This window comes from Aquila chrysaetos, chromosome 8, assembly GCF_900496995.4.
Source record: "Aquila chrysaetos chrysaetos chromosome 8, bAquChr1.4, whole genome shotgun sequence".
Classification (NCBI taxonomy): domain Eukaryota; kingdom Metazoa; phylum Chordata; class Aves; order Accipitriformes; family Accipitridae; genus Aquila; species Aquila chrysaetos.
This window is the reverse complement of record NC_044011.1, coordinates 13,867,047-13,890,209: the sequence shown is the minus strand read 5'-3', so window position 1 is coordinate 13,890,209 and position 23,163 is coordinate 13,867,047. Positions and strand designations below refer to the sequence as shown.

Sequence of the window (23,163 nt, the reverse complement as noted above, 5' to 3'; positions counted from 1 at the left end):
AGATTAGTGAGACAACTTGAGCTGTTCCTGTCACAGACCAGCTGTAAGGACAAGTATCTGAATAACTTAGAGATCTCGTTAAGCTTATGATAATCTTTCCTCAAGGGGGGGGAATCCTAGCTTTTCTCCCTCACTCTAAAAGCTTAAGCTGAACATAGATAATTCTGATCACTCAAATGATAACTGTACTCAGTCTAATGCCAGGTAGTTAAGGTTCTTTTATTTTTCTCCTAGTCATTCTTCTGACAAACAATTTTTGTAAATAAGAACAATGAAAAGCTAAAAGACAAATACTACCCTGCATCTAACACATTTGGCAAACTACTATTTTACTAAACTAAATATAGATGCACACAGGAACACAGTCTAATAAACAATTTAAATGTTTATTTGAAAAATGTTAACAGTACAAATCAGCATGGGCAGACTGGGCCTACTTGGCAATAGTAAGCCAGTACTTTTGTAGAATTTTCTTTTTTCTTTTGAGACTTCACATAGTACTGCTGTCACAGATACAAAAAGCACGTTGTTTACAAGTGCTAACAATTTTTATGAGTGGAAGGGGCCATAAAAGTATAAAGTGCTTGACGTGTAAGTCTGCCTTTTTAATTTTTATTTTGCATATACAAAATGTCAAATTACTTGAGTAGCACAAATGTTTGGTAGTGATATTTTCCTTGCAAGGCACACTCAACCCTAAGAGACCTGAAACCAGGTTGGTCAGCTTTGTTTAGGCTTGCAGGCACAGCTGATGTTTGCAATACTCCTTCGTCCTTTTCTGAAGAATGCTATCTGGAGACTTCAGGACACCCTGAATTTCATCATCTTGCTATTCAGGATAGCTGACTATGGGCATGAAGGGAGCCAGCACCCTGTCTGAGGTGTGGAAAAGTGACTTCACAGAAGTTAAAACCAATGATAGCCCTCAAGGTGGAAAGCTGTTTTATTTTGAAGCTTTTGAAAAGGCTGCATGTTTACGGAGAGGCACAGGGAATTCAGCTTTGGGCCTCAGCCTGAGTGTCCCTTTACCAATGAATCAACTCACTTAGTTTTCTTAGTAGGAAACAAACAAGGTATTAAGATCAAGTGCCAAATTTCAGGTCAACTAAAAATTTGTTTTTAAAAAACAGTAACTCCAAAGTAAACACAATATTAAGTACATGCTTTCTCATCTAAATTATTTTTCCTGTCTGGAAGATCTGAAGGCAAGCTGATGGTAATCACAGGTACAAAGCTGACTTGATCCAGGAGAAGGATGCCTCTGAAAGGTAAGATTACCTGGCATTAGAAAACAATATACAAAACAATTCCATATTCTAAAAATTAGGTTTATTCTTAAACTCCCCAAACTTAGTTTAAATCAATGCATCAAGTAAGTATTACCCTCATAATCTCTTTTATGAAGCAAGAACAAAAACTTGATGGAAAACTGGTTCCAAATGTACCAGCTGTGGTTTTAGAGGAGTCCCTTCACCCAGTTTCTGCATCTGAGATATCAGTAGCATAGGCTCTATATGCTTAATTTCATAGTAGCCTAAAACTACCTGCTGTCGGGCTACTTTGTCAGGCCCTTGCACCTAATTCTCTAAGACTAGCTAAAGCCTCTAGTTTTATCACAGTACTGTAGAATGGCATTAAAGACCTGGGGGGAGGTCCTGACTCACACTGGCAACTGTGTCATTCACCAAAAGAGACCTCCTACTCATTCTTACTGGTTTACAATCACAAATTAAACTTTCACCACTTTTTACAGGACCACTTTATACAGGTAGCAAAAAAATGACTGTGGTTTTGGTGGGTGTTTTGTTTCGTTGTTGTTTTGGCGGTTTTGTTTTGGTTTTGTTGTTTGGTTTTTTTTTTTTTAAAAGGGGGTTAAGGACCATCCTTCCAGTGTTACAATTTCTTGAAATACTCTGACAAACCATGCACAAAAGCCATGTTCTCCAATTGGAAGAGAAATTACTGCAGGCTGGTTCCTCTGCTCTGTGCTGACCTCTGCCATGGACAGGCTGTCAGACACTTTGCTGAACAGTTTATGGGGATTAGAATTTTCTTCCTAGTTCTACTTAGTTCAAAGTTCAACATGTGGCAGTGCTAAGCTGCTTACTGCTGTGGGGAGTGCAAAGTGTTTCTTTGCTTTTTCTGCTCTAACAAATCAGTTAAAAGTACTCCAATCTGACAGCATGCTTTGTGAAACATCAGGGGGAAGCATGGTCTCTTTTCTCACTGCAGTTTCCAACCTTCCTGATCTTCCAACCCTCCATTTTTCTAGCTCTGTCAGAAGAACTAAGGCCACTCATATCCCTGGGTGGATACATAAATTAACTGCACTTAGAAGCCACTCAGAAGCACAGCTGGTCAGTTACATTTGAAGACATCAGCTGTGCTTGTGGGTGATGAAGCATGCTACACTGTCGGTCACTTCTCCTGAAAGAAGGTATGGTTCCAAGGGTTAGGACTTCCAGAATTGACTTGGGTTGCTTTAAAATATACATGCTTGCCCATTCCAGCACTAAATCTATACTGATTTCTTAGTTGCAGTTACTAATTCATCTTTCCACCGCTTGTTTTGAGAGCTTACTTCTCTGAAAAGTATTAGTGTTGCTACTAACACACCGAGTGAATAAAGCCATCTGCAGTCAACTTTATTTATGACCTTTTGCCACCAATGCTAGCATCAATCACTACAGCTTATAAACTGCCTATACAGGTAGCTCCTCCTTGGGAGAATTCCCACACAAATTTGCGAAGCCAAATTTGAGGCCTTTCATAACTACTATAAGTCCAACACAGTAGAATAGGAAAAGCTTTAGTGTTGTTGGAATTGTTTTAGCTCTAGCTTCTCACCCTCCTCTCTTAGAGCTATGTTAATGGTGTCTCACAATGTAGTCCTTAGAAGACTTGGTAAAAACTTGGCAGTATGACAGCCAAGCTAAAGACATTTCCAGTGAAAGATTTTCCCATGTTCCTCTGAAATGCCTATGTGTCAAAAGGTCACTTGGAATGGAAAGTTACCGGCAGCCTTTTCACTGAATTGTTCCCACCATCTTCCTACAGAATGGGGCTGCTTCTTGAAAGATTTTTTTTAGTTAATGTTTTGCTTTCATCAGTGGAAAAAAAAAATAGCAAAAATTACTTACTTGTTTTCACAGGAAGGAAAAATCACCTTTAAGAGTTTGAGAATAAGAGCTGCTCCAACAACTCCAACTACAATGACTTCCATCAAACTAAAGAAGACAGGTAAAGATCGAAACCAGAATCTGCACAACCCTTTTCTCAAGTCTTCTACCCACTGGCACATCACCTACAACCAAACAGGTAAAAATAAAAAGATAGGTTGCAAAACACAGCAAGTGCAGTTTTTGTAGCTACTGCTGAATCACATTACATGGTGATGGTTTTACTTAAATTTATCTATGCTTAAACATACATAAAAGCAGGATGGAATTAACTGGTGACTCGGACCTCTTTCTTCTACAAAGTTTGGAATGGGTGAAGGTTTAGTTCTCTGATCATCTTAGCAGAGTTCCCTGAAAGGAAAGGCCACTTTAGAAAATAAAGGACACTTGAACAGAGCAGGTGAAGGGTGAGCTATTTGGCCTAGGCACAGAGAAGCTATGATACCATGGCAGTGTACAGCAGGGAAAAAGGTTACTGACAGCCCAGGAGAGAGGTAGCACCTTCTCTAGCCTATCTGTAACTTCCAGCTTACTGTTTTGGCCCTCCTGTCTCAGTAGTAGGTTATAAAGTCTTTCAGCCACAGAGGAGGCCATCAAGCCCATCCTTACCTAACCTGGAACTGAAACTTCTCAAGCTGTTATGTGTTTCTTACAGCAGGTGAGACCAATGGCCCATCTCCCACAGGGGTAAGCACTCAAGCAGAGTCAGGAAAAAATGATGTAATTTAAAGCTAAACAATATTTGAAATCGTTATAAATGCTTAGCTTGGTATAATGTAAATATCACAACTCACTCTCATGAAGTATCTGTGAGGTCAGAACATTGCAGGATTTAGAAACCCATTTCATTCCTGCTGGAGTAAAAAAACCCAACAATTCCTCACTGCTAAGGGGTAATTTAGGAAGTTGGTTATTTTTTTAAGTTTCCTAGAGTATGTCTGTAAAGGTCTGTTCTTTTTAGTGGTTGGCTGTGGGGATTTCTCAGACTTCAGTGGAAGTCAGTTTACTGTCAGATACCTCACACAATAGAAAATCCTAGTTTTTAACAAATATAAAGCAGCAAAACAGTACTCTGAGAAGTCAATACTAGGTTAAGTAGGAATGGCAATTCTATGTTGCTTTTTTTTCAAATTAAAAATAAAGGACCAAAGACAAAGGCCTAGGAATGTTACATACCTTCTTAACGATCTTTAAGTGGATGTTGTGTTTGGTCTTTACATGAGAAAAGCCCACTATCTGAATCCTAACAATGCTGGGTTTTTTTTGTTCTGTGAACATCCACAAAGGAGGAAAACATAATATTTGTATGTGTTTCTGTAGACAATACTAAAAATGGGGAAGTTTATTCCCTCAAACTGTAATACTGAATAACATTCAGCTCTGTCTGCAGCATGTGACTACAACTTTTCCTCATAGAAATGTCACCAAGCGGTATGCATTTCATCTCTGGGGAAACAGGGGAAAAAAACAGAGGGAGGGGAAAAAACTGCTTTTCCTTTTTAGACCAGTCTTTAAAGGTATACACTAATAATTAAAGTAAACAAACAACAAAACTACCTTGTAAGAAGATGGAGGTTCTATCCTAAGAGGGGTCTCTGGTAACTTGCCAGGTAATGTCTCTTCATCTACTGTAGTTTCTACTTGCTGGATGAGGTACTGACTGGTAGTTTGCAGTGGATCTTGAGTATCTGAAGAAGAAAAGCTAGATTTAGTGGGGGGCTTGCTTTTTATTTGACTCACTATTCAGGAAAACAAAGACAAGCTGCATTTCTATACTTATAGTACAGTTCTCACACATTTACAGCAAGAACACAGAAGGCTGACTTTTATTTTTACTTGAGTAGTGAATTTGGTAAGAAGCAGAAGCAGTGTTACAGTGCAGCCTTTAGCTGTGCCCTTAGCTGTAAATTTCAGCTGTCGCCAGATTAAAAGGTGATGAACTAGATCAAAATATTAATCTCCTGTGAAATCCTTGATAGTTTTTGATTAAACAAAACTGAAATAAGATTAAGGCATCAGATAACTTCTCTTGCTTTTAAGTTATTGGAAGTGACCCAGACAGGTATTTCCTCTTCAGTTTTCTCTTTCATTCTCAGGAAAAAGGGGGAGCTTTACAGAAACTTCCATCATAGCACTAAGAGAGAAATTTATTCCTGTGAGATGTCTGGGCTGCAGCTTTAGAAGTACCAAGTGCTTCAAAGGAGAACAGATTTGAAAACAAACAAAATACCTAGAACATGGAAGAGCTGAATGTAGGTGTTTTTAAAAACAAAACAAAACAAAAAAAAACAAAAAAAAACGAACCACCACATAAAACGAAACACTTCCCTGTTAATGAAGAAACTGTTTCACTATGTAGAACACAGGAATAATGATGTTCTTTCACCCTTGTAAAGCAATACATCAACTATGGATAAAAGTATTATGTAACAACTAAGAGAGATACCTTTTCCTGCAAGGTTGGGAAGTGTAAATAACATGTCGTTGTCCCTTGGGATGGAATACAGCATGCTCTCTTTCAAAGGGACAGTGTAGTTTGAATGTCTAAGCACTCTCGAGTCCTTTACTAAAATATCTATTTCTGTTACTTCTTCCTGCTGAACCTACAAGAGATGCAAACATGTTGATAATACTGAGTTTAAAGTGAGAGTGAAGTAGGCTGGCAGAGAAAACCAATACATCACAGAAAACTCCCAAGCCATTAAGATTTAGAATAGGGATGTTATAACATGAATTAGTATTCTTTGTTTTTACTCACCACGCTTCTGTAGACTATACCACATTAGAAAATATGCTGAACAGACTAGGTCTCTCTCCCCCTGCAAAAGCATGTGGTAGTCACTCCATGGGCTTTTAACTAAGTCTCACATAGTTCATTATGATCCTCTTTCAGGAAGGCGTTTTAGGACTTGGAACACCCAAGTGCGTAGTTAAAGAGCACTTGCAAACGTTTAAAGTGTTGCTGAGGCAAGACTCACACTTCTGCTTTTGCTTTTTTTCAACAACTGAAAGAATAGTTTTCTTCCTCCTCTTCCAGTGATGTGCTGGACTCGTTTCACCTAATCACTGCAAACATCACTTATATAGAATACATTCAGCATAACTCCTACTAACATCAATAACTGCACTGTGAGGCCAAGAAATGACAAATCCAGAGAGTTTGTGACCATAATTGTAACTGCTACATAGAAGTATAACTAACAAAAGAGGAATGCAGCATGTGATACAGTTTCACTTATGCTTTCAGACCTATAGGCCAACCTCCTTTTGCTTTGAACATGCACAGAACAATGCAATGAAACAGATGATCTTTACTGTCAGCTGATAACCAATGAGAAAGATTGAAAGCTTTTGACTTAAAGGAACAATTAAGGAAACAGCATTAGCTTTCTCGTTGTTCTTACCAGGTCCCTGTGAAAATCTGAAATGCATTTTGTTATTTAGTTTGAAATATGAAACACAACAGCACTGTTGTGTAACAACTGAATCAAACCAGGATATATTAGCCTCCTAACAGTGGGATAAACACCTCATTAGAAAAGCTTCAAATCTCTCAGTGGGATTTTTCATTAACAGAGTAAGATTTTGATACGATGCAGATCCCTGTAAAAAATACTACACGCTGAGCATGCAATTAATTAAGGATCAATAGTACTATCATCATTCTCCCTTTTAAAAAAAAGGCAGCAGAACATAAGCCAGCTTCAAAAGAGCCTGGCCACATGTAAGATGCAGACATGTACTGAAACAAAAATTTGATGCGTCTGCTGGCTTCAGCAGCTGTATCTTCTCTCCAGAACCTCTCTGGTTGGAAAAATAACTATACTGTATAGGTGATTTTGAGAACTCAGTTCTGCATTACTTCAATCTCGGCTAGAATTGTAACCCCTCACATTCACTGGTATTTGTGCAGATACAGTTAGAATTTGGGGCGGGGGGGGGGTCTGTTCATCTCAAAATCCATGTTCATTATCAAGACTTTTATTCAAGTGAATTAATTATCTTACATGCAAAATATTCTAAGGCTAAGCTCTCAGGTGTTGTGGGCTTTCACAACAAGCCCACCTGACATAAGAGTTTGCTACTGCAAGCTGTCCCCCATGCTACATGCTTGAAACACTTTGTTAGCTTGGAATAAACAATGGGGAAAACCTCAGGACTTGGAACGAGCCCATGCCCCTTTTATTTATTCTGTACCTTATTTAGTAAATGAAATATTGCTTCTGAGTCTGACTTTGCTTGCATAAATGCATTTGTTGAAAGACCATGTGACAGAGGTAATGATACTCTAACAAGCTTAAGGGAAAGTCATCCAACACTTAATAATTAAAATAAGAATAGAAGCATTAAAACTTGAAGTCTCCTCATGAAACACCCCTGCTACTACACAGGCAACTTAGGTTGGTATTATCTCCCTCAGTACTGTGCTAACTAGCATTAGATTATATACTTTGTGCTCTAACCACCAGCCAGACACATGTAAACCTTTTAATCCTTGCTAACTACTTGCCTCTCCTAAATTAAAAACAAGCAGAGTGTTAGGCTGGGTTTTTTTTACCTGTTTTCCATCAATTTCTGTCACTTCTTCCTGAATGACAATCAGGTGCAAATCAGAACTGGATGCCAAAGGCCACTCGTGAACCATGATGCGAACACTGATGGTTCCCAGGCGCTGCTGATCTGGTAAGTTATCCGAGTTTCCGTTCTCCACTGTTAACACACAATGTCACAGTTTTCAAACAGAAGCCACCCCAACCAGAAAGCAGTACGCAACCATGGGGCAAACAGTTGCAACTCTGACATAGATGCCTTTGCACACGTAACAGCTGAATGGAAAAGTCATTACAACTACAGAGGACCACTAGCATCAAACCAGAGGTGCCTGAACAGTTGTACGGACCATGCTGATCGTAACTCTTCCACTAACCACTGTTATAAGGGGTAGTAATGTGGGCAACAGGTAAAACAATTGCCATGATTTTTTACCAGTATATCACCAAATCAAACTTGGAGCAGGTCTCGTGATACAACACAGCAGACAACAGCAGCACTGTACAACCCCCAGACTGAGAGAGCTTGCAAGGAATGTCACGGACCCTGCCTTTGATGTTTGCATTAAAGCACTCTAAGCAGCACTCTTTGGCTTCGCTATTACTACATTCTTATTTTTTTGTCCAGAGGAGTTCATAACAGTTAATACCACAGCCCAGCCAGCCACCTGTGTCAACATCTTGATTCACACAACATTCCCTTTCCTCTTCCTACAGAAACAAATATGCTCTTTTCCACGCACACTGCATATACCATTCAAGATGACTGTCAGTTCCCTCATACGTGTTTTTTCTGCCCCCACCCTCCCCATCTTCATATGTAACCTCTGACACCTCAAACTCCCTTTCTACCCAAAAGCTTTCAGCTATTTCAACAACCTAATATTCCACGAGTACACAGGGAACTGCCTTTCCACCCTCACTGTTTCCGCATAAACTTAGTATCCTTCTGCCAACTACCATGCCTCTACTACAGGTGAGGGCATGCTAGAACTGAAGTGCTGCAGAAGTGCAAGAGGGGAGGTGACAGATCTCTCCAGCATGCAGACAGCAAAGTGCGTGAACTGAGACTGAACTGGCCCCTGATTCTGTGTCACTAGTGCTGTGGGTCACTTGCAGTGCTGTACAATGTGGGGGAAGGCTGGCCTAGTGTCCTTCCATTACACAATAACAGCTCAGTGTGTCCATTACTTTTATGCCATGATCCCTTTCCTCATAAAGGTATTTTGCTTATTTTAAATACAGAAAAATACTTTTCAACATCATTTAGCAACATCTTCCATTGCAAAAATAAGTGGCAGAAGGAGAGAAAGAGGTTAGAGAGAAAGAGAAAGGTTCCCTATATGTGTGAGCCAGAGCACTAACCTGGTTGCTGAATGTTTTCTGACTTACACCGGCAAGTATACATTAAAGGACCAAAGCCTCTAAGATGCCAAGTAGCTGAAGCTCCCTGTAGTCCCAACCTTTCATGTGTCAGGCTGCTCAATCCCCACTACACTCAATGGGAGTGAAAGATATGCTTCCAAAACTGACATTTGTGGGAACTTCAAGTGGGGATATAGGGGCCAGGCACGATCTGACAACAGTGTCAAGACAACACCACTCAGGAGACTTGGTCTCTAATATTCAAGAGCATGAATACTTGGCTCACATTGATTTTTACATACATTCAGGAGTATTTTTCCCCTCTGTTAACAGGCAACAAGTATCTCTATATTCCTTCAGCATTTTACAAACATTAGAGAGACATACTATGCTGAGGACTCAGACCCAAACACGGAGATAGGGAGTTCCAGGTTCCTAGCTCCAGGTCAAATCAGTATTTTTCTCACTGTTTCAGATTGACATTCATAATTGTAGTCACTGCAAGCTATACAACTATCATTTGGGAAATTAATAGGAACTACAGTACAGTGCTCAGTATCTCTCAGAATTAGTCAATAAAATCATATCTTTTTTTTTGGAGTCAATTACCTTGCAGGTAAATGACATTTTGCCATGTTTTTCTACCCTAGGATAGAAAAAAATAGAACCAATAGGAATAACTATCCCAGAAAAAGAGGAATTAATTACTGTTCTCCCTTTCCAGAAAAGAAATAGTGTCAAATTAATAATTGATCATGCTTGGGAAGGAAGGGTTCAAGAAACAAGGTCATGGCTCAGAGAAGCAATTTAGAAAAAGCATTAGTACTCTCAAAGTAAATGTCTGATTTTAAGGAGAGGATGACCTCAGAAACCAAGCTAGAGACTGACTGCACCTGATCCATCAAGAGATCATTCTGAATATAACAGAAGCTTAAATCAAGTGAGCATAATGGCCCTTGTTTAATTAATTATACAGTATGCTCTCTGATCTCAAAAAATCACAGTACTTTCTGGTCTTTCACAAAAGGTATAGCATTGAATCAGTGGAAAAAATAGCAGTTTCAAAATAACGTGAAGTCATTAACCACTGCGGGACACTAGCAAAACTGCAGTATTTGTGCTATAATATCCTAACTAGCAGAAACTTGTTTGTCCAGCAGACACAGAAATGAGATAACTAAAAGATCTTCCTAACAATAATTCATACTTTTGTTATTGAATCTCCTTTTGGATATATGCCAACCAACCTAGGGACACAGCCATTAGCAGGGTGGAGTTGCATCCTTCTGTTTACATTGTCTAGCCTGTAGTGCAAAACATTCTTTTGAAAAGATAGGCAGACTCTGGATTTCAGATTAGACCCTTTATATATAAGCATGTGAATGGGACTTGACAACAAGGCAGTAAGATTTTTTCCCACCCATTTTAGTAGCAAAATTATCCTACCTTGGGAAATGATTTGCTTCTACAATGCTCAGTTTTGCAGAGTAGGAGAACATGTAGTCATTGTAAGCTTTGGTTACTAGATAACAGGGAAGCCAAATACCCCAGGGGAAAAAAAAGAAAAAAAAAAAGAGAGAGAGAGAGAATACTCACATATTATTGTTTGACATGTTACGTGGGCAACCCCACTTTTCATAGGAAAATCATTTAGATATACCTGTCCATTAACATAGGTGATATTAAAAACAACCTGAAAGAAAGACAGACAGAATAAGTGTGTGGTTCCTGGCCCCATGCTACAATTCTGTTCTCAGAGGAACAGACTTCATACTGACTGACGTCAGACAAAACAATGCATTTGCATCCACACGCAGACTTTGTTTCACTGCATATTCACTGAATAAATACAAAAACCAGACAAACCTGTCCTTTGTGAAATTCTCCACTGGTTTTCAACATCATAACATTGACTCTGATGGTTTCCTGGAAAACAGCAGTGAGAAGAGATGTGAGTTTCTGAGGAAACACATAAGCCACTGCAGGCCACTTTCACACACTGTCCTGACAGAATGACAACGTACAATCCCCAGAGCACATTCCCAGGCTTTCTATCCAGCAGATAGAAGAAAGAGCAATATGCTTACTTGTTTCATGTAAGGGTTGGTTTGAGTTTTTTTCCCCTCTTTTTAATAAAGAGGATTGATGAGAAAGAATGACAGCTGCATCCCCTTATGGATAGGGATTTTTTAAATAAAGATAAAATAATAATAATAGAGCTGGATTCTCAGAAGAACTTGTTTCACATGGATATAATGGAAAAGAAGTCTCTCATATTACCTGAAAAATGACAGACAATACAAGGTAAAAATCAGATTCTCTGTAAATGTTTTTTAAGCACTCTGCTTAGTCTTCAAGGTGAAGTATAATTTAGTACATGTTAGCCTATACTAAAGAACACTCAGTTTTGTCAGTGTCAGCAGTAATCCTGTTTCTTTTATTTGGTTATGATTCCCAAATTATGCCACACGGGACATCTCCAAACTCACAGCTAATGGGGATTTGCTTCTTTCTTTCAAACCCTAACAGCTGTAATTTATTGACTCACTCATTCTGTCCTCTTATTTCCCCCTTGTAATTTCAGGGGCTGTTTTGCAGATGGGACCTTAAATCTCCCAGGCCTGCCCCTGACAAAAGTTACATACAAAAGCCAAATCTCTCTTGGACATGGCCAAAAGTAATGATTGCCACACTGCTTTCCTGAGTCACCTCTTCAGAGATAACGTTAAGCTCCCTATTTGCCTTTTGGGAGCCTTAAATGATTCTAATTGCATTTCATTTTCCTCTGGAATACTTCTTCATACCTTCAGCATCTTCTTTCGCTCTGTGTTTGAGTCATGGTTTCGCAACTAACAGCTAAAAAGCAAGTTATGTGTCAATAAAACGTTGATCTTGCTCAGAGTTGAAAATAAATAAATAAAAAATTAAATACATAAGAAGGCTTTTCATTTGGGATTTTTATAAAACACTAAATTTTCAGCCAGGAGATACTTGAAATATACAGTACCTAGCATAACATAGTCCCAATTCGTGAACAGAGAGCTTCTGAAGTGTGACTATAATGTAAAAAAATCCTTAAATCAACGGGTGTTAATCAGTATACACAGGTAGCCAGGACTGCCAAAAACTGAAAAACAACATCCAAATCTGATTCAGCAGAAATCTGGCATCATGAAAAGCATGGCTTAAAATCTAACACAGGTAACCTTTTGGTTGGAAATGCCTTGTCATTGATGCTTCAGACGCATTTGTCAAATCAGTAGGAAAACTCTCTGGCCACTGAGACCGCAGAGGAATCTCTTTCTCAATGCCCCTTCTAGGAAACAGGTGTTTATACTGACTTTTCAAAGCTGTACGTCTTTTACACCCTCAAACTGTTTCACAGATTACCAAAACCTTGTGTCATTACTTCTTAGATTTTTCTGTTTTCTGGGGATTCAAAAGGCACAAAAGATGCATTTTCCAGGCACTCTTAATAGTCCTTCGGTTTTAAGCCTTAAATGAAATTTGAGTTCTTTTACACAGAAAGTATTTTGCAATTTTTTTCAACATCTACAAAATGACTCACTGAGATTACAAGAAAAAGGAAATGAGTGATAGCCTGTAACTGCTGAAAAAAAGGAAAATCCCCCCTACTTTTTTTGTTAATCCAATGCTTTATTTGAAAATTAAGGGCATGGGGCAATATAGATATGCTCAACAACTGAGCACTAAATGTACAAAGTGAGCTAGATACACGATGATTAATTTTCTTCAGAACAGCTGTCCATTCTGTTGACATAGTATCCACAAGCACTGTCATGAATTCCGGTACATACTTAAAAACTTGCACTTGAAGAGCGTATTACATGTTTAAGAAATTAAAATATTTCAGTGGATCACTTCCATGCTGTCAAAGTTACAAAAAATAGATCATAGCGTGCAGACAAATAAGCCAGCTTAACCGCTTGCTGCCTCTGCCACTAAAAAAGAGAGTGTAGATCTCTCCCGCACATCATCCTCCCCTCTCATTTATGCCAAGTCAGTGAGCCAATTTAGCTCATTAAATTGGCAGGAAAACGTTCCCTTTTTTTTGCCAGGCTATTTTTCTGTCAGTTGAACAAGCAAGGAACAGCCAGACAAGCATGAGAGACACAAGAACGCAGCTGGGAGGAGGGAGCTGCGCTACTTGTCCTGGTGGCCACAGGCTGTTGGATAGGCTCTGCTGCACGGTCTGCCTGTCCTTGCAGCATCTCCTTAGAAGATGCCCATCTTCACCATCATCTCAGGAGATGGTGGTGCATCTCCTGAACGGCACAGGTTCATAAAGCTATTCAATCGCTTAGAGCAATGATTAATACTCCACTACAGCGGCTACACCATGAGCCTTGCCATTTTGTGCTCACAAGCAACGGAGAACTCTTATTCTTGCCATTCCCATGACCAGTCTGTTCACATCCAGATCCATCAAATTCTACTGATAACTTCCCATATTCTGTACATCCATTCTCCTGAGTTGTCACATGTTCTTGTTTTGCTTCTTCGCTAAGCGGTCTCACCAGAGTTGATGCCAGTCTTGCCAAGAAACATTTCAAATAGATCTCAAAGTTTTGGTGCTAAAAAATAATCAGTTTTCAATTGTTCTTGCTCCAAACGTTCCTGAACTGATACAGAAACATCTCGAGGACCAGAGGAAGACCAGCTTTTCCAGAGTCAGAATAAATTACATCGATGTCATTCCTGACAGACTTATTCTTAAAGTTCTCCAGTGATGTCCAAAAACTTCACACTCTCCTCAACTATTTACTCTACTACTCAGCTACCTTTAACATTAAAAATTTTCCTAACGTCTAACCTGAAGCTTCCTTGCTGCAATTTATGAACAGGTCATTCATGACTCTTCATAGTATCTTCCCATGGAAAATAACAGTCCTCCAACTCAGTCTTCCTGATTTTATGATAACGCTCTCTGCAAGCTTAATCCTTCCTTGCAGGAGAGTTCCTCACTGCTGTCTTCCCTGTAGTGCCACACCCAAAACTCAACGGGTCTGGCTGTGGCCAATCTTCCTGACCCTACACATCCCATACCAAAATCTACATGAGAGCAAGAACCGCAAGATGCATGCCAAACACAATGAAAAGCCAGGCAGGAGGACTAGGGGAAAGAGGAAGGGACTACTGCAAGTAGCTCTCAGGAGAGCAGAGCACCATCCCAGCTGACCCGCTTTCACCCACAGCCGGGAATGGGTGATGCACAGCGTTCCCCCTGTTAACACAACCCCGGTCAGTACCCCCTCGATATCTGCTCATGAATAAGTGTTCAAGAGTCACACGTTGTTTATGCTTGCTAAACCGGGAGGGAAACAGACTTGGCATGCCAATAGCTCTTGTACCGTGCTTTCATGATGAAATGCCTGGCCTGAGAAGCCATACTTGCTAGAAAGTGCTCCAGTGCTAACTCAAGTACCCATCTTTCCAATCCTAGGGCTGAAGACTCACAGGCTTATGAAACACCCTTTAATTTCAACAGAGAAAATACTTTTTTATGTTACCATAATAAAACTCACTGCTTAGGAAAAAAAAAAAAGGTGTTCTATACATATGTCTTGTGGCTATGTACTTCAGCACTAAGAAAAGTAAATAACTCCGCATCACTTATTTTGTGTATTGAAAGCATAGTAAGCCAATCCTGTAGTAACGAAGTCACCGAGAGCAGGACATGGGTCCTCTGCAGTAATCCATAATATTGCCCAGTCAAGTCCTGGAGAAGCCTGAACTATGAGTGTAAAACTTGTTTGTATAACTTACAATACACTTTTCAGTATTAACAATATCATGAAAGTTCACGTAAGTTTCAGACAGTCCTGTAATTTAAAAGGTCCTCAATTCATGGGAATATTTGAGAAAGCTGCACTTTGACAGAGCCAGAATCAAAGGACAGCCCCAAGAAGCAATTCAGGTCCCCAGGAATCAGGTTGTGCTTTCAGCTTACCATTGACATCTGTACCATCATTCACAGCACCTTATCCCTTCCTGTGCTGGTGAATGCCTTCACACAAAACTCTCCAATTTACACTAAAAATGGCTCTATCATTCTTAATGCTGTTATAGGATGTAGATGTCCCTCCTGAGACATCTACATCATCCTACGATTTCTCATCATTGTTTTAGTGCTCCAGCAGTGATATTTACAGTGGTAATGGCCACAGTACCTGTAAAGAGGACAGCACTTCTACCACAGATGTATGTCATTCTGTTCTAGGACAGCTAGGCAACAGCAGTAACAGTGTGGCTACATAAGTTACATTGAGCTAGTGAATTTTTGTGAACTTGGATCAATAGAGATAAGCAGGTAGTGATCATTTTCTAATCCTTTCTCTCTCACCATGTGCTGCAACAGAACCCAGGAGTGTTAACTGCGGCAGTATAATTGCTCTAGTAGCAGAAGAGCAAGATGGAGAAAAGATGGCAGCAAAGAATATAAAGCATCTGGTATAAGTTAAAAGGGAATATTCATTAATTCTTAAAGACTCCCCATACCAATGCCACACAAATCTACAGAGAACATTTCACCTAATCTTGGCCTTTTATGAAAAATGCCGCACAAGACAAAGCTTTAAGTCTAATCACGCAGGAACTTCAAACAGATCTGATTACAGAATCATGGAAAAACTCATTCCATGGGCAGTGGGTACCTGATGGGGTGCACCATACAGTCTCTCCCAGTACAGCGTAACCCTTAAGTCCTACACAACTGCATTAGTCACATAAACCCCATCTAGATTCAGCTGCTAGCAGCCAGCCCACTTAAAGCACAGCTGTTCTCCATTGAGGCTCTCCGAACCAGGCTCTTTCTGCACTAGAAGGCCTGTGGGAAGCGGAGCGGGCAGCACTAGGAACAGATGGCATCACGCCTCGCAAAATGGCCAGCTGTACAGAGACTTGAAAGACAGACAATCCCCTCGCATCAATTACACAGGCACTAGTGGGATATCCTGTTGGTGATAGGAAAATATAAAGTCCAATGAAGGTTGCCAAACAGATAAGAAATAGACAAGACTAATAACTTGTTTCTAAAGTTGAAAAGAAATTATGGGAAAAAAGTGTTCAAACAGACAAACAAAACTACCACCCAAACTCCTACTGTTTGAGTCCTGGCACTCACATGGACAACTGGCTCCAAACAGTGTAACTGTATATTTGCAATCCAGAGATCTGTGCTTCTCATAATTCTTTCATCAGACTCAGAACAGACCTATGTTGTAGGACGAGTCTTAACTGCAATCAGGCATAACCGAGTTAAGAAATAATCGTGGTACAAGTTTGACATGACAAGTTTGCGGGACGATAATTAGTCCCTCACATTTTACAAAATTTTAGTACAAAATCTTCTCCGGTAAGGTTTAGCATTATTAAACTGCATGACAGTATTTAGGGTAAGATAATGAAATCCAGTATTTGCTTAAGTAACTAAAGCTGAACTATCGTAGTCAATATAAAAATCTAACATAATGCTTTTGCTTTACTTTTCTGAACAACCACACTTATATTCCTTCCTTGCTTTACAATGATCCTTAGTATAATATTGCTTATCCTTTCCTTTGCCCTACATATGTTGCTAGAATTAATTGCCTTTGCTTTCTCCCTATTAAATCAACTCATACTATGAATATTTTATCAGGAGTTTTAAAAGTGAATACTTAGTCTCACATCACTGGGACATGGTTGCATCATACTGCTGTAATTTAATCAAATATACATGGAGAGATGATGTCAGATCTTTTAGGCATAAAGTTCAGAACATGTGCCAGGCTGTTAACAGATAAACTGCCATATAGCGATGAAAGAAACACTTCAGCATGTCACTATTGACAAGTTTCTTCGATTAAAACACATTACACTCACTGCAAATGGTTGGTGTAGTGAAGATTACTTTCTCCTGTTGTGAAATAATCCATCCACACAGAGGTTTCTTGTAGCCAACAAATGATCTGAAAGCAATATTTTTCAGGCAACTACACTAAAAAAAAAAGTCTGGTAGGCAAGTATGCTATTTAGAAAGAACACTGCTAAACCTAAATTATCAAGAGGCAAACAGAGTAAGCAAACAACATACCATTAGCATTCAGCCCACTGTGCTTTTAGCCAGTTCCTATCAGCACATTAAAAAAATACTCTAAAACACAAAACCTAATTCCTGACCTTGCACCAGAAAAACAGGTTACTTTAATGTGAAGGTCAGTTGTCTTACTGCATCATTCTCTGCCTATTTAAAAAAAAAAAAAACAAACCCAAACCTTTGACTAATATCAATCAATCTGTAACCCAGTGCTTATCCAAATTTCAGGAGGAGAAAGAAAAATCAAAACACACATGCTAATGTTTTAAAAAAAAAAAAAGTCCAGATTTCAAAACAGCTTATTTAAGAAATGACAAGTATTGCACAACAACGGAGGCGTTCACATTCCGGAGCTGAACAAAAGCATTTCAGCCTTACAAAACGTTATTCCAATGTTTCAAGGTTTTTCCTCAGTCGACCATCAACTTGGAGGTGAACTTTAATACCACATACAAGAACTACAAACTGCGAAGCTACCAGTAGTATGCTGCCAGTGGGCTCACAGAATTGTAGACGGCACAGTCGTGGTACCCAGTTGAAGAAAAGCTGAACATGTTGATGCTGTCTGCTCCCAACCAGTCTGCAGCCCCAAGCCATACTGAGGAAAGACCACAATTATTCTGACCCCATCGCCCACTGTTGTTAAGCTTATTGCTTCTGAAGCCAACCTGACAGCACGGCATTCCTCTTCTGCCTATTCCCACTGCCTAGGCACTTCTGTTTCTACCAGGCCACCATAAACCAGCTCATGGTCAAAACCCAACAATTCTTCTACTCAAAACTTTCTCAAGATGCATTGTTCCTTCTACATCAAAAATGATCCTATATGTACAAAAAGAAATAGTGCAGGAGGGAACACAGGTTTTTATGTTTGAGATTTAAAAAGAAAAAATACTAAAGTAAAAATGTGTATGTTCCCTTTTTGACTCTTAAAAGAGCTTTTCTGCATGTACTTATGCCACCACACCAGTACAAAACTAAAAAAGTGCAGACACTTCCAGCTAGAAAAAACTGAGCTGACAGACCACCTAAGAAGTACGGCACAAACGGACAAACTCAACCCCACAAACAGCACAGCTATGCCCATAAGGCATTACACCCCAGTTACTAAGTCAAGCCCTATTAGCACTCTAAAACATACCTCTTCTATTTCTGACCTCAAGCTGGCATCCACGGGACCGCTCCGGCACCCCTGTGCCATGCTCACTCACGCATTCAGATCCAAAGATAGACAGCATACACAGATGTGCCTCCACAACTTGCACAACTGCCAGCTGCGACAAACAACTTCAATGCTACTGAGTTGAAGTTTTGGTGTGAAAGTGTGATAGGTTCCAGGTAGAAGGTAAACAAGAGCATAGGTCTCTATTCCACTGTCACTTCATGTCTCTCTTAGCAAATTCAAGCTAGCACTCCCTTTCTCAGAGGGATAAGCAAAGTACCTGAGGGCTGAGCCCTCTCTGCTCTCTTTAGTGCACCTGACTTCAAGCACTCTTGCACTTTTATAGGTGTCTGGAGATCTAGATCCCCATTTTGATATCAAAGCTAAGCAGATCTCTCTTCAAATGTTCATATAGAGAAGCAGAAACCAGGAAGTAAGCCCAGGAATCCCGCTTTGCAACACAGGATGTGCCAGTACAGGGCCTTTGTCAGGCTTTCTTGGAAACGTTTTACTTAAATTAAAAAAACCCAAAACCTCTAGAGGAAAAAAAGCCATAATAAATTTACTCACTTGACAGCAACTTCACATTGGCTAGACAAGTGACTACAAACGCAACACAGCTCTTCCCTCTTTGCGATCTCACACTTTTGAGTTCACGATTATAACAATTAGAGGATGTATTTAGTCATGATTCAAGTACAGACAGAAGTACCCAATTCTCTTCTGTAATTCTAGAGGTCAAAGCTCACCGGTGCCACGGCACATCTTTTTATTCCCACTGAGAAGACCTCCCCAGCAGTACACAAAAAATTCCTTCCACTCCTTAAAAAGCCACCAATTTAACTTAAAACTATCTTACCAAGATACAGCATAGGTACTGGAACAGAAAAACAGACAGCACAATGCCCAGTAATATACCAATACATCGAAACTCTTTTCTCAATTCAGTTCAAAAGTACAGAAATCAGTAGGAGCAAATGTGGACCTAGCGCACCCCATACTCCTAAAGCACTGAACCATCAAGATGTGGGTAGGCAAGCATAAAACCACAATATAAATACACCTACATTACATAGAAGTAACTATTTCCCCCCCTCAACCTGTCAGATACTTATTTCAGCATACCAAATCCTATAGAAACGAATCATTAAAGGGAGGAGGGAAGCATTACACCCACGGTAACCGAGTTTGTGGCAGACGCCTTTCGTACCGTTTGTGTACATTTTAGACCGAAACGCACTTGGGCAGCAGGTCAAGCGCTGCAAGCAGGGGTAATACACCTTAGGCTGCCAAGCGCTACAGCCGGGAAACCCCGTCCCCGTCCCCGGCACACCGCCCTCCGGTGCCACCGACTCGGCCCGCTTCCTCCAGCCGCGCCAGCCGCTCCCGCCGCCGATCCCGGCCGGCCGAGGCGGCCCGGAGACGCCCAGCGCCCCGGCAGGGTCCGGCTCACCCCTCGGGGAGGGAGGGAGGGAGGGAGAGGGGGAGAGAGAGAGAGAGAGGGACAGGGGCTGAGACTGGCCCCACCGCGTCCCGGTCCCGGTCCCGATCCCGATCCCCGTGCCGGCGGTACCTGGCCCAGCTGCAGCGGCGCGGCCGGGCCCAGCAGCGCGGCGGCCAGCGGCAGCAGCAGCAGCAGCAGCTCTCGCCCTCCCAGCGCCGCCTCCATCTTGCAACCCGGGAATTAAAGTGAAACATCAACAAGCGGCGGCGGCGGCGGCGGCAGGGGCGGGGCCGGGGCCGGGGCCAGGGCCGGGCCGGGCCGGGCCGGCAGGAAGCGGGGGAGGCAGCCGGGCCGGGCCGGGCCGGGCCGGTCAGCCAGCGCCTGGCGGTGTGCGCAGGGCCGCCGCCTCGCTCCCCGCCGGTGGGCACCCATAACGCCGGCTTTGTCTCTGGGCCAGGCCACCCTGCCAGCTCCCCGCTGAGGGCGGGTGTCGGCTCGGGAACGACCTCTTTTTTTTTTTTTTTTTTTTTGGAAGAGGGGCAAAAGTTTAGCGAGAGAAACGGCTGAATTTGTGCCCTCCTGCGACCGCTGCAAGATGCCGAGCAAGGCGCTGCAGAATAACGCGCGGAGACGCGCCTGCTCCTACAAACGCCCGTTACCGTTAATAGATGATTACTGCCTTTGAAAGCACTTTGCATAATAAGAGAATTACCCATGTAGCCAATGCTAATAATTACTACTATTTATGATATGGCTTCTCAAACCGACCTACTGCCTTCACGCCCGTAAGACACCCGCCGCTGTCCCTCTGCTCTGCAAATGGCAAGGGCTATCTGGCCGGAGTGGTGCTGGGCTGAGAGTTCTGAGCACCACACGTCAAGAAAGGTTTCTTGAAAGCAAAAGCAGGCAGCGGGCTCCGGGGGAGAGCAGAAAGAGCCATCAGAAAGGAAGAAAGCACAAGGCAATGTTTTAAAGAGGAGGGAAACTTAACAGCGGCAGTCAAAACCCAGAGAAGTCTCGGGCAAAGAGAAAGGAAACAACCTGCATCTCCCAAGTCCTCGGTGGATATGAAGATAAAAAGTGCTTTATTTGCAACGAGCAAGATGGCTGTTATCAGTTAACAAAAAACTTTCTAACGGTAAGGGTGGCAAACATCTCAACAACTTGTCCGGGGAGGTTTTAATATAGCCAGGGCAGGGCAATAAGTTACCTGTCCTGTTGATGCAATCTGTAGCCTGATTTTATATTGCTCTATGACTCCTTGCTTGGTTGATAGTGAACATAAATCATAAAACCCACAGAAACTTGGTATTTTATATGCAGTTTGCATTCATGAGACACTGGTATAAACATCTGGCACAAGATGCAAGGCATTGGAAAATGAGGCCTAGAAGAGTCATATATTGTGAAGTATATTTCATACACATTACATGAAAACCTCAAATATTTCATCCCTAAACACATGTATTATCAGTAGTTAGTACTATTTTAGAGAATAGAAAAAATAAAGCTGATTAACTGCCTTCTGTGTAATCACACAAGTCAGTAACGGAAGCAGGGGATAAAAACTGATGCCTTAATTTCCACCACCTCTCTTTACCACCACCTAGTTTACCTAGTTTCTCTTAGACCTGTCCTTAAGATTTTTTTTAATCTGTTGTGTTTGGTAAATTGAAAGAAATAGGTAAAGGGTCTGTTCACTGTGCAGTCTCCTGAGGCAGAAAACTACATGGTAACTCAGCTCCCCAACAAGACATTTTGCTGAATCTCGTAAGGGATGTGCAAGAGCCTTCAGGGATAGGATGGCAGCTACAAGAATGCAGCTCTTGTTGGTACTTGCAGTCATTTGCATGTGCTGGTGGGAGGAAGTTTAAATTACCTAAATTCCTAACTATGAGTTGTGCTCTATGCGTATATCAGAGTGGGGGTTACCTCCCAACAGGGCTGGTGAATCCTAGATGAGCAAAAGCAAGCTGCAATACTGCAGTGTTTTGTGTATTAGATTAATCATTAAAATGTTTAAAAAGCGTACCAGAGGCATAATTAATTAATACATAAAAATACAGAGGAGCAAGGATCGCTGACCTGCAGAATTTATAGATTCAGCAAAGTTCGGGCTGGGTTCTCAGCTGACCTCGAGGAATTTAGCATCCCACTGCAATGGAATAGGAGATGAATGCCTCTTCCTTTTTGACGGTCTCCTTTTCCAAGTTTCCTGGTAAACTATCTACCAAGTAATGCTTTCCTTCTGTTTTTGTTTCCATCCTTCTTTCCTTTTTCTCCCAATCTTTTGCACCCCCTTTTCCTGAATCCTCTTTCTTCCTTTCTTTTTATTCTCCTGGAACTTAATTAAAACTGCAAAAATTATGCACTAAAAATGCTTTCAACGTACTTCTGTTTTCGCCAAATTTCAAAGCTTTCACCAGTCTCACAGCACAACAGATGTCATAAAAGTTTTATTTAACGTAAATGGTAAAATTCCTTGCAATAACTAAATAACTTGTGATCAGTTTCACAAGTGATCTGTCCTTGGGTGATACAATAACTACTCAGTGCTGGGACAGACTGGGAGCATAAGAGGGCTTTCCCTTTTGGCTCAGACACGTGCCTCCGAAGGCTCCTCTAGTCTACTAGTGAACGTGTCTGACGTAACTATTAAAATATGTAACATTTTAAAGTATTATTTTGTACTGAGACTGACTACTGCTCGAGCTGCTGAGTGCACCAGAAGGGCTGTATTTCAGTGGTTTTATATTTCAGTTGGAACTGATGTTTCTGACTTTTTAAAGTGATTGTGAAAAGCCATTTTTTTTCTTTGAACCTTCATTATAGGCATGGGTTATTAGAAGGCAAAAGCCAGTAAAAAGAATAAGGAAATTATCATTTAATTTCTTTCATGACTAAAAAGAGTGATAAAAGCATGGCCTAAGTTACTGGTATGCTTTCTTACTAAAGTGCAAAGTAAGAGTTCTTAAAGTAGCAAGTAAATAGTTAAACTTCAGCCAGCACAGGCTTGCATAAAACTGATGCACTGTTTACATCCCTCCTAAAGTTTCGGAGTAATAAATGTAATGTGTGCTACAGTGTTTTCTTCTATCTGTAACTGCCATACAGGATGGCTTAAAAACAGCCTTGAATCAATGCAGGATTGATGTACACACTGGGAGTAAGCTCACAAAAACAATACAACACTGCAAAATGCTGGATGGTAGCAGAAACAGCTTTGAAAACTAGCACACTGTGGGGGCAGAATACAACTCCCTGCAGTGCAAATCTTGGTCCCTGGACCAGCCCACTGTATCTCCAGGACCATCACGCAGCAGGATAGTGATGAAAAGAAGGTGGGTAAATTCACTGCTTGGCTA

General features: G+C 41.0%; 1 protein-coding gene across 2 annotated transcripts; it reads right to left on the bottom strand.

Moving 5' to 3' along the window:
- Positions 1-367: 367 nt before the first annotated feature.
- On the bottom strand, positions 368-20,060 carry GINM1 (glycoprotein integral membrane 1). Of its 2 annotated transcripts, none has more exons than XM_030022837.1 (8): positions 19,928-20,060; positions 10,961-11,020; positions 10,691-10,787; positions 7,738-7,889; positions 5,626-5,782; positions 4,737-4,867; positions 3,141-3,304; positions 368-1,261 (listed from the first exon to the last, which is right to left on the bottom strand). In XM_030022837.1, exons 1-8 carry the CDS (start codon positions 20,021-20,023, stop codon positions 1,153-1,155), a joined length of 966 nt encoding a protein of 321 aa, XP_029878697.1. In that variant the 5' UTR covers positions 20,024-20,060; the 3' UTR covers positions 368-1,152. The 2 variants fall into 2 exon arrangements, with proteins under 2 accessions (XP_029878697.1, XP_029878698.1); XM_030022838.2 differs by lacking the exon at positions 19,928-20,060 and adding an exon at positions 11,182-12,001.
- Between the last annotated feature and the right edge of the window lie 3,103 nt (positions 20,061-23,163).